General features: G+C 42.2%; 1 protein-coding gene across 1 annotated transcript in view; it reads right to left on the bottom strand.

Moving 5' to 3' along the window:
• Positions 1-2,502: 2,502 nt before the first annotated feature.
• Positions 2,503-12,415, bottom strand: part of pax3a (paired box 3a) — a 52,314-nt gene continuing 42,401 nt past the window's right edge. The window contains exon 10 of the mRNA XM_086076508.1: positions 2,503-3,634. Within this exon, the coding sequence (XP_085932634.1) occupies positions 3,617-3,634 (18 nt within the window). The 3' untranslated portion in view covers positions 2,503-3,616. The remainder of the gene's footprint in view (positions 3,635-12,415) is intronic.

The following is a 12,415-nucleotide window of genomic DNA, read 5'->3' as shown; positions in this document are numbered from 1 at the left end:
GGACGGTTGAGCTGAGTGTTATTTTCAAATGAATACAAAGTTTAAAAAAAAAAGTGTCATGGAGGGAGGAGCACAAAGTCAACACAGCAGGAAGTGCATCACTTAAAGAGATGCTGAAAGTTCTGATATGGTTTCTCTTGCACTGATTCCTATTGAACACATCATACCAGAAGACCCTTGATTTACTTTGATTCTTTATCAGGTTGAATTCCTTTTTTCTTTTTCTTTTTTTTTAGTTATCCTACAATCAACATTCCGCTCCGACATTGTGATTCAAAGCATTTCTTTTTCAACTCCTTTGTCCGCTTTACTTCACTTTCAATTTGAGTGCTTGGAAGGCGCAGCGACTCATGGGCTGCTGTCACCTCCGGTCAAGTAGTCGACTCGTTTCAAAAGGGCCGGGGTCAAAGGTTAAGTTGTCTCCAGTGTGTTGCTGCTTGACTGACACACCAACCTAAAGCTTCACGTGCCTTTTTTTTTTTAGTCATTGTGTATTAAAAGTTTAGTACTTCTTAAGAGGAAAAAAAAAATGGAGTGCAATCCTAATTCGAATCAGCTATTATTTTCAAAACTCCATTGATAGTAAACTCTTATATGCCCATATTTTGTTTTTAATTCATTCATTGCCATTGACGGCTATAGACGTTAAAAAAAATCATTTTAACTATTTCTATTAGTTTAAAAAATGTTACCACTTTTGTTAACAAGAGAATGAAAACCTAAAATTTTTTTGTGAGATTTGCGATTAATCATGAGTTAACTAGTGAAGTCATGCGATTAATTACAATTAAAAAATGTAATCGCCTGACGCCCCTAATTTTTAATAATCGTTTCTCTTTTTTTTCGGGGCGATTACATTTTTTAATTGTAATTACTTGCAAGACTTCAATAGTTAACTCACAATTAATCACACATTTTATATCTGTTCTAAATGTACAATAAACATTTTTTCTAGGTTTTCAAACTCTTGATAAAAAAGTGGGAAAAAAATTAAACTAATAGAAATGGTTCAAATGAATTTTTGACATCCATAGCCGTCAATGGCAGTGAATGAGTTAATATACATGAAGCTTTGTGCTGAGAAATGAAAGAAAACTGGTTCATGCACTAACCATCTTTACAGTTTGGTCAATAACGATTTGGCAGATAAATGAAATTTGTCATGTATATTAACAAATTATTATTATTTTTAATTATGACTGAATTTTTTTTAATTATGTCTTTCCAGCATATATGTATGTTCATAGAATATTATACAGTATGTGTCTGACACTATACTGTGTGTGTTTTGAAATGAATAAAAGCATTTCAAATTCAGTAGTCACAAATTATAACCAAAAAAGCAAAAAGTTACTTACAATTGCGGTCCTTCGCTACTTTGCTGTTCACTTATTTGTAACTGGGTCCAAAATTCATACATTACGGGGTTTATCTTGGGTTTTACCTCGCTATTTTGCGGGCTTTTCAGAGATGATTTCTAATTTTATTAAATAAATTATAGCATATTTTTAAATGCAAATTTCCCCATTGTGGAACTATTTTTTTATATAAATTAAAAAATAATAATATATATATATATATATAAAAAAAAGCTAACACAACAAGTGTCTTAAAATAACATGTGCTTTCCGTGTACAGATTCCCACACTAGCAGACTGAAGCATTTGACACATGAACGACGCTAACAGCTGCACACCTGATCCCTCAATCCTCCACATGAGAAGAAAAAAATAGTGGGAGTGATAAAAACTCAGCAGTGATATTTGCAGCCTTTTGTGGAGCTGGCTAACTCTGTTTCCTTCTTCTTCTTTCATTTTTTTTGTGGGGGTGGGGGGGCGCGGGGGCAATAAGAGCCTCTGAACCCTGCGCAGTCATGTCAGTGACTGATGTCCAACTTCCAAGTGTGTCTGTGGGCCACAGGGCGCCCGGGTGATTTACAGCAGCTCTGCTTTAGTCATCACGGGGTGCGAAGGAGCCCCTCGAGAGCGGGAATTTGTCCAAAAGGAGTGGTTATGAAATGGGATATATTTATGATTTAGTGCTCCAGGAGGGGGCACCAGTTGTTCAGTTCACATTGTGATGGCTGTCAGGACAAATACTGAAGAAGATAAACCGTTAGACTAATAGCATCATAGCCTTAGTCATTTTTTTGTTTTTAAATCTCAAGCATGAATCATTTTATTTGTTAATTATGTTATTACTGTATGTTTTATATTATATATGTATGTTGCAAAACATTTTTGTTGGGTTTTTGAGGGACACCAGAACCGATTAATGGCATTTCCATTTCATTCAATGGGGATACATGTCAGATACAAATGTTATGACGTTCAAACTTAAACTGTAAATAAATATATATATATATACACAAACGATGAACTGCGATAAACAATGTACATGTAAAATATCCACTCATAAAGTCACAACTTCTTCGACATTTTTTATTATAAATAGTAAATAGTGCTGTATTGTACACAAAAAGTCTTCAAACAAAATCATCTATAAGCCAAACGAGAATGATACAAAAATCATTTGAGGAAAAAAAACAACACATGAATAATGAACTTTTTTTTTTTTTATAAGACTTAATTAAGCACTTGTGATTATGGAATGATAGAAGACACCAAGCATGTGAGCAAAACTAAATAAATAAGGAATGGAACAAAAATCCTGATGAAAATGAATTCAATACATGCGGGGGGAAAAAAACGTTCATGTGTTCACCTGTAGAGACATTTTTTCTTCCTTCCATTTTTGGCTTAGTGACTATTTACGTCAATTTTAACAAGTTCCCCCTGATTGGTCATGCACACAACCCAAAATGAATAACGCTTAAAAAAAAATTCAAGGAGCATTTCTTGTCGGACACCGTCGTGAACATGTGGTCTGCGCCCGTTTATGAGGTATGAAGGTATTGCACTTTCTTTGGGTTGTCTCCTCATCTCGTTTCACACATGACATGTTTAAATCGTCTTCAACAAGAAACCGCATCAGGGTAGATTTATGTCTTTTCCATCGTTGTCAGCCTTCACAAGAACATCTGGCCTGTTTTTGCCGGCGAAAAAAAAATCCATTTGTCCGAGGTGAACTTAGTCCCAGAGAGCAAAAAAATTTAAATATTAATCATTTTGAAAAAAAGGGGAAAAAACAGTTGTTTAAATGGGATGTTGATTCTGTTGTGTCATGCGACGCCCTCCGTGATAGTGCACCAAGTGTTATTCTACAAACTTTTAACAATGCACTGCTTGGAGGAAATGGGGCTAAAGTCCGCCTCACGTTTCAAAAATCAAGTACAGAATCTTGAATGTATTTAGGATCCACCACCGCCCCCACTTCCCAATCCTGCTTTTTTCCTTATCCTCTCCAAACTCGGTCCTCGGAGGTAACTGGAGAGGCTGCATGCAGCTTTGGTCCTAATTACTGCCGTCCAGCCCGGCCATCAAGTCCATGATGAAACCCCTCCACCAGCATCGCTAGCCATCACTTTCACGCCGTGGAAGTCCTCTGGTCAGCCTTGGGGTGGTTGGCAAAAGCAAGCGGTTGGGTGTGGGGTGATGATGGAGGGGGGGGGGGGGGGGGGGGGCAGGAAAGCCTTCATGTCGAGGAGAAGGCGACTTTAGAGAATAAAAGGCACCTGAGGATGAGAAGGGAAGACAAAATGAGGGTTAAATGGTGCCTTAGTGGTGCATTATGGCTCCTTAGTATCGATTCTGCAATATATCGCGATATTACAGCACGCAATTCTCGAATCGATTCGATATGCGGTCGAATCGATTTTTAAACATCAATATTTTATGGGAATATTCAACAAAACGTCTTACTTAGGGTTAGGGTTCACACGTTAAGCATGGAAGAATGTTATATTAATGGAACATTAAGCCTTAATATTTTATTTCAACGCTGTTCAAACATGAAACAGATTGCAACAGATGGTTTGTTAAATAAAGCAACTCACAGTTATAAGCCTAAAGTTTCAGATAAATAAATACATTTTCGTACAAATCTTGCAGTGTACATGTACAAGTTTACGGATTAGTATTTTCTAAATTTGAGTTTGAAATTATTTTTTCGCAATAATCAACTTATAGATTTGTATCGGTATTGAATCGAATCGTGACCTATGAATCGTGATACAAATCGAATCGGCAGGTACCTGGCAATTCACACCCCTACTCCTTTGGGCGTGCCGCTTGGCCACCAAATAGTCACGCAGGCAAACGGAGAAGACATTCACTCAACTGCATTTTCACGTGGACACACAAATTCCGTAAACGATTCCATGTTTCGATTGGCTCAGTTTATGTGGTGGACAATGGCGTATAAAGATAGATGTCTGAACTTTCTTCTCTTTATTTGGTCAGAATAAGGTTGTTAGTCTTTTTTTCCCCCAATCTACATTGGTTGATGGCAAAATGTAATAAATAATTAACTGTGGTTGGGATCTTGATTCCGATTTTTACGACCAGCGAGTTAGCATGAGCTAACTTATGCTATCAGTTAACTGCGTTAATAAAGCTACATGTTTTGATAACATCAGTCGGGCGAGCTCATGAAGAGCAATACTGTATGTTAAATGTAGCATTTTTTTATTTTTTATTCTATGAACATTATGTCAGCTAATAATATGGTTAACACATCAGTTAACATTGCTAGCCAAGCTACCGGAAACATGTTTTGAGAACATCCAAGTTGGGCAAGCTCTTCAGCAGCATTATGTTACATCATAGAACATACGTTACATGTAACTTTTTTTTTTTTTCATTCTACGAACATTATGTAACCATAAAAGGGGGGTGGAAGTTGTGTATAGAGAAGTTAGCCAGTTTGGCAAAAAGGATTAGCTAATTAGCATTTTTGGTTATCCGTTAACATTGTTAGCCAAGCTACCGTAATATGTTATTTTGATTACATCAAAGTCAGGCAGGCTCTTCAGCAGCATAATGTTACATCTAATATAGATATTTTTTAAATTAATTCTGTTAACATGATTGAATAATAAAAGGGTGGAAATGTGTGTGTGGAGAAGCTAGCAAATTTAGCAAAAAGGATGAGCTAACTAGCTAGCATTTTTTGGTTATCAGTTAACATTGTTAGCAAAGCTAACAGAACGTGATTTGATAACAAAGCTCTTAAACAGCAATATGTTACATGTAACTTATTTTTTTAAATTCTAGGAACATTATGTAAGGTAATAAAAAAGGAATCATTTTGTGTGCGGAGAAGTTAGCCAAGCTATCAAAAAAGTGTATTGATGTTAAATGACAGTCAACCATTACTAAGTACGGAACGTGATTGCTTTTGCCACCTCCGTTCTGAGAAGTGTGAAGCTGAGCAAAAAAAAAAAAAAGCGTTTAAGAGCAGGTGAGAATGGAAAGCGGGGTCGTGGGTTGAACAATAAACCTCCTACAAAAACAGGTGAAGAGCTTTGGGGGGATCTCTTGAGACCCCCTTTGAACTCAACGTGGTTGGTAGAGCGAAGCCTCCGCCTGGATCTCTCTAGTTCTGCTCCGTTGATCAATAACTAAATCTGACCTCCTGTTGGACACATGGTTTCAATACGGACCTGCCAAGGGTCATAATCGCCCCCCCGTTAAAGAGCCCCTTCCTTAACACATGCACACACATACATGCCTCTCCTGCCCCAAAAGCTACATGCGGTTCTCTCCCAGGACGGGCTAAATTAATGAGATCAAGATGTAGCCACTGATGGGCCAGTCAACATGTGCTAGCGTACCCCACGAGGAGCCACCCGCTCTCCTCCCTCCTGTCAAACACACTTTTTGCTAAGTGGCTCCTTTCTTTGAGTCAGGCCAACACGGGGGTCATTACATGGATAGGTGAGCCGCGCTCGAGTCCGATGGGCCAGCTCATCATCACGGGGGTCATGAAAGGACAGCCGGGGACCCCCACCAACCCACCCCCACCCCACCCACCCACCGAAATGCCTCAGCGTCAAGCTACGTGGCTCGTTTGATGAGCGTAATGTAAACGGAGGTAAGCAGGCCAACAATGTACGCCGTACATGTAATTGCGGCGCGGGGCCAGCCCATTTGAGACGGTCACTCATCAGAAGGGTCGCCGCAATTAACATGGTTTATGTTAGTCCGAAATCCTAAACCAAATTGCTCAATCCAGCCGGAGATAAACGAATAGACAAGTTTACGTGTAGGATAAAAAGAGGATGCATATTTGTAAAAATAAAATGCTGCTTGTTTTAACAGCAGTTCCTTTCCTAATGTATAACATTTGTATGGATCTCGTTACAAGAATCTCAGTGAGTAGGCATTAGAAAAAAGAAGTCAACAAAAGACTGCAGTTTCCCACATATGATAATATAGTCAATATCTCATTTAGCTAGTCAGCTAACTTGTTAGCTAGCTGGCTAGCTATTGAGTTAGCTATCTAACTATGGCAGTAGTTAGCTAACTTGTTAGGTAGCGAGTTAGCTCGTTTTTGAGTTAGCTATCTAGCGATGGCTGTATCTGTCTCTGTCTGTCTGTCTATCTATCTATCTATCTATCTATCTATCTATCTATCCATCCATCCATCTATCTATCTATCTATCTATCTATCTATCTATCTATCTATCTATCTATCTATCTATCTATCTATCTATCTATCTATCATCATGTACAGTATGTGTGTGTTAAGTGCGTCTGTCAAATTGACTCATCATCCTGTCGTACTAAGTGATGTAAAATGTTAATTCATCCATTTCTTTAGTCATTGTCATGTTATTTTTTTTAAATTTGTTTTCTGTATGTAAAATTTTCACCATAACATGTATTTTTTGTTAAATGATCTTTGTGCAGTTTGTCACTTTTTTTTTTTTTTATACTCGCGACTGCCACCTCTGGCCCAAAACGTAACTGCAGCAACTGTGGAAAGTTAGCAACTCATGCGTGCAGTGTCGTATGCTAGCTAACACCACAGGCTAATGCTACCACAACGCCACATGTCCGCTATGGACGCACATGACGTCAACCTCCAACACTCCACCCCTCCCCAAAGAAATAGTATAGGGTCCGCACACTGTAAAGGGAAAATAAAAGCTAATAGGTGTAGTCCGAGTAAAACAGCCAGGGCACTTTGTACTCATCTGAGCATGCATGATGTAGAAAAAGCTTTAATATTACCTTTTTTTTTTTTTTTTTTTTTTTTTTTTTTTTTTTTTTTTTTTTTTTTTTTTTTTTTTTTTTTTTTTCTTTTAAGAGCTCAGTATTGTTCATTCGGAAATGTCATCATCATTGCTCTTTTTTTTTTTTTTTTTTTTTTTTTTTTTAAATATATATATATATATATATACACATATATACATACATATATACATATATACATACATACATACATACTTTTTTTTTTTTTTTTTTGTGTGTGTGGGTGAGTATGTGTGTGTGCGTGCGTGCGTGCGTGTGTTTGTTAGCTCACCAGAAAACCTATTAGAAAAAAAAATCTTATACCGTTCACCTAAATCGAACACCAGGAGACCCGAGGGGACCGAAGAAAACCAAGGAAGGTGAAATCCAGCACCGACCAGACACCCCCCACCAGAACTCCTCCCCAGCCCAAGAAACATCCAGACCCCAACAAATCCAAAAAACATAAAGTCAGGGAGGCCTCAAGAGACCAACGGAGAGACCGAGAAAAGGAAGGAAGGACAGACGAAGCCGCGTGAGATCCGAGACACCAGCCTCCACCGATTCAATAACCTGAGGAGGAAACAGATTGTGTCTGAGTTTCGGTAGATGCTGGTGTGGTGGATCTGGCATGCATGAAAATCTCCACCAAAGAGGGGAGCCGTCGACCCCCGCCGGAACAGAGCAAGCGCAACACCTCAGGGCCCCCCAGGCCGCGGCAGCGCCAAAGGACGACCCCCGGGCCCCACCAGGGCCACCGGCCGGAGAGCAAACCCAGGAGCAGGAGCGCCCCCCGCCCCAACACGGCCCGCGCCCCCGGCCCAACGCAGCAGGACGGGGCACTGCAGGCCCACCAGGCACCCCACCGGCCCCCAACCCCCGCCCCCCCACCACCCCCCGCCCCCCATCCACCCCCCGCCACCCACCCCAACCCAGCCCCAGCCGCCCCCATGCCCCCAATCCCCCAGACACCCCCCACCCCCAGCACCCCCCACCCCGCAACCCCCACCACCGCCCCCCCCCCCAACAAAGCCGCCCCCCCCCCCGACCCCACCCCGACCAACCGGCAGCCCCCCAACCCCCGACCCCCAGCCCCCGGGGACCACCCGCACCCAGGCACCGGCGCCGAAGAGGGGCCGGACAGCGGAGCGGAGAGGGCAGCCGCGCCCACCCCACCCCCCGCCGTGTGGAAGGACGGAACACCGGGGGCAGAAGGGGGAGATGGGGGCACCGGAGGGCGGCCGACACCCCCGAACCCCAGGCCCAGCGGGGGAAGGCCCCGGTCGTCACCCCAGCGTTCTTTGTGAAAATTAACCCCTGTTACTGAGTCCGCCAGCTCGCGGACTGGCGAACTCTACCCCTAAACCGTGAATGTGACCCCACCCAGTGTATATACAAGTGTGTGTGTGTGGTGCATTAAAATTAGGAGCAGGTGAACCGGAGCCGATGGAAATGATATTCCCACGCTCCGATCCACCCGCCACCCAAGCATGTTGCTGAGTGTATGTGGTGCATTAAAAAAAATAGATAGGGCGGGGGGGGGGGGGGGGGGCGGGTGGCGACACGGACAGGGGACCGCAGCACTGCTCTATACTGCGGCCCCCAACCGATGGCACCCCCACAAGCCCCCAAGCCCCCCCCCCCACCCACAAGTTGTGTGGTGTATTAAAATTGGAGGGGAGTTGTAGGGTGAAGACGGTGTTTCCACCCTACCCCACCCCCCAAAGTGTGTTATGTGCCCTATATGTCTATAAAAGTGTATTGTGCAAACCTAGTGTAGTGAGTTAAGAGGTGTGACCAGCGGGGCCCCCCCCAACCGGGCGGGGGCAGGAGGCGCACCGGCCCACCAAGCCCCCACCCACCCCACCAGGACCCCGGCGGGCATATGGGACCCGTCCGGCGGGGCGATAGGGCTCGCCCCCCGGATACTGGGTCCCGCCCGAGGTGTCAGGACGCCCACCGGAGCGGGGCGGGCACGACACCAAACCCCAGCCACCCCCGCCGGCCCCCATAGCACCGAGACCCGGGCCATGGATGGAGCCCCCGGCCCAGGGGAGGGGAAGGAAGGCGTACCGGGGAAGGGGAAGGGAGGAGGGAAGGGGACGACAAGAAGGGCAGGGGGCAGCGGCAGGGACGCAAGGAGAGGGGGAGAGGAGGAGGAAGGGCGACGAGGGAGAGGGGACAGGGAGGCGGAGGACGGGCGGGGAGAGGCGAGGAGGGAGAGGCAGCAAGGGGGAGGAAGGGGGAGGGGAGAGGGAACCACCGGGCACCCCGGCGGCCCACAGGCCCCGAACCGCGTCGCCGGGCCCAGAGCGACGGACCGCGCCGGAACGGCGCCGCCCCCGACACCAGGGAAAGCCCCGCAACGCAGCACCCCCCAAGAGACCCAGGGAACGGCCAAGACGCAGCCGCCACCCAGCAGCCAACAGAGGGGCAGACCCGCCCACTCCCCGCCAGGGGGGACAGCACCCACAGAATTAACCCACTGGCATGCCGTGAATCCGAATATCAACCCCTGGTGCCCATCGGAGGTGAATCCGCTCGATCCCGCTGGCAGCAGCCGGGTTCCTGACTATGGAAACACAACCATTAGTTACAAATTGCCTAATACAGAAACATCAATGCCAGTTATAACGCTGCTGTGGCTCTCGCTAACAGGCAGAATTGAAATCCAAGTTTAGGTTAAAAAATTCTATATACGTAGACCATGTTTCTTTAAATTTTGACATTTGGTTTTTATTTGAGGCAGATATTTTTTCCATTAAAATATGATTTATGAGGAGGTTAGACCATTGGTCGATATTCAAAGTTTGTTTATTTTTCCAGTTAACAAGAATTGTTTTTTTTGCGATAGTAAGGGCTACAAGTATAGATTGAAATTGTTTATGTGGTAAGTCAATTGTTGTTAAGTCACCTAGCAAACACAAGTTTGGAGAAAACGGTATCCTACAGTCCAAGACAGCGGAAAGTTTTTCTAAGACTTTAGTCCAGAAACACATAACCGGAGTACATAACCATAAAGCATGAAAATAAGTGTCTGTAGTGTTTTGTAAACACTGGAGACAAATGTCGGAGTCTGAGAGTCCCATTTTCTTCATCATATATTGAGTAATGTATGTTCTGTGAATAATTTTATATTGGATAAGTTGTAAATTTGTGTGTTTTGTCATTTTAAAAACATTTTCACAAACTTGAATCCAAAAGACAGATTCCGGAGCTATAGACAAGTCTGTTTCCCATTTTGAGATGGGTAAAGACGTTTTATCAGTATATGAAAGTAACTTATATATTTTTGAGAGTTTTTTTGTTGTTGTTGGAGAAAGCTTGGTAATATCTTTAGCTAAAACAGGCGGTTGGAGCGTACCCTGGAGTGTTGGAATTTGTTTCTTTATCATACTTTTAACTTGCAAATAATGTAAAAAGTTTCCGTTTTTTATTTTATATTTTTGGAGCAAGGATGTATATGATATAAACATATTATCTGAGAAGAGATGGTGGAGATGTGTAATTCCTTTCTGCTCCCACACATTCAAATAAAACGATTGGTTGTTAATTTGAAAGTCGGGGTTATGCCATAGGGGAGAAAGCCCGCTGGGCTCCACTTTGGCTTTTGTCATTTCTAGTGCCTTCCACCAGGCAGTCAGGGTGGCGGAAATCATTGGATTTTTAAAGCAGTTATGGCGCTTAATCGATGTTGTAATAAAGAGTAAATCTAGGAGTCTGAGGTTATTACAATCCTTCTGTTCTAGTTCCAGCCAACAGTTAGTATCTCGATTGGGTTGTGCCCATAAAATAATATATTGTAGCTGGTTGGCTATATAATAGTGCATAAAATTTGGTGCCTCTAGACCTCCTTTGGATTTATTTTTCTGAAGAGTAGATAGACTAATCTTTGCTTTTTTTTCTTTCCAGTAAAATTTTGTAACGGCTGAGTCCAACAACTGGAACCAGTTAGCCGTAGGTTTAAATGGAATCATTGAGAAAAAATAGTTTATTTTGGGTAAAACTTTCATTTTAATAGTGGCTATTCGTCCTATTAGAGAAATAGGAAGATTATTCCAGCGCTCCAAGTCACTATAAATGCTATCCAGAAGTGGAGTGAAATTTAAATGAACTAAATCAGTTAATTTAGGTGAGATTTTTATGCCTAAGTATTTTAAATTACCTATAGGAAATGAGTAGTATGGGTCCTGGCTTGCAGGGTTCCATGAATTTTCTGTAATAGGTAGAAGTGTTGATTTTGTCCAGTTAATAGAATAGTCTGATAACTGTGAGAATTTAGTTATTAAGTTAAATACTTCCCCTAATGAAATAGCAGGCTTTTCTAAATAAAGTAAAATATCATCGGCATATAGATTAATTTTATGTTCTGTTACCCCAGAGTGAATTCCTTGAATCATTCTTTCCTGGCGTATGGCTAATGCAAGCGGTTCAATAAATATTGCAAATAATAAAGGCGACAGTGGGCATCCCTGTCTTGTGCCTCTCTGTAGAGTAAAACTCTTAGATATAATCCCATTAGTAGTAACAGTAGCTTTAGGAGAATCATATAATACTGACACCCAGTGAATAAATGACTTCCCAAAGCCAAATTTATTTAAAACAGCAAAGAGGAAGGACCAGTTAACTTTATCAAAAGCTTTTTCTGCATCCAATGATATAATAACTGCCTTTTTATCATGCCGCTGTGACATACTAATAAGGTTAAAGAGCCTTCTAATATTATTAGTAGAGTGACGCTCTTTAATAAAGCCTGTTTGGTCGCTATGAATGATTGTCGGGATTACTGTTTCTAATCTAGATGTAAAAGCCTTAGTGATAATTTTAATATCAGTGTTAATTAGTGAAATCGGACGGTAACTTGATGGAAGGGTGGGGTCTTTTTCTGGCTTTAATAAAAGTTTAATTGCTGCTGTATTCATGTGTGGGCGTATGTGACCATTAGTTTTAATTTCTGTTACTACTCTTAAGAATAGTGGAGCAAGCATTGACCAGAAGTGCTTTAGAAATATAGCCGGATAACCATCAGGGCCGGGTGCTTTGCCATTTGGCATACTATCTAGAGCACTGTACAACTCGTTTATAGTAAGTGGTGCATCTAACATATCTTTATATTCAGTAGTTACCTGAGGTATACTTAAGCTACTGAGGAATGCCTCAATATGCTCTGGGTTAGGTTTATTAGTTTCTGAGTATAAATTGTGATAATAATTATAAAAAATTTGATTAATTTCTTCTGGTGATTGTGTACATTCACCAGTTGTACCTTTAATAGCCGT

Source organism: Leptonotus elevatus, chromosome 1 (assembly GCF_054856555.1).
Source record: "Leptonotus elevatus isolate MCC_2025b chromosome 1, RoL_Lele_1.0, whole genome shotgun sequence".
NCBI lineage: Eukaryota > Metazoa > Chordata > Actinopteri > Syngnathiformes > Syngnathidae > Leptonotus > Leptonotus elevatus.
Note: the sequence above shows the minus strand (reverse complement) of the source record. Positions and strands in the feature narration are given on the sequence as shown.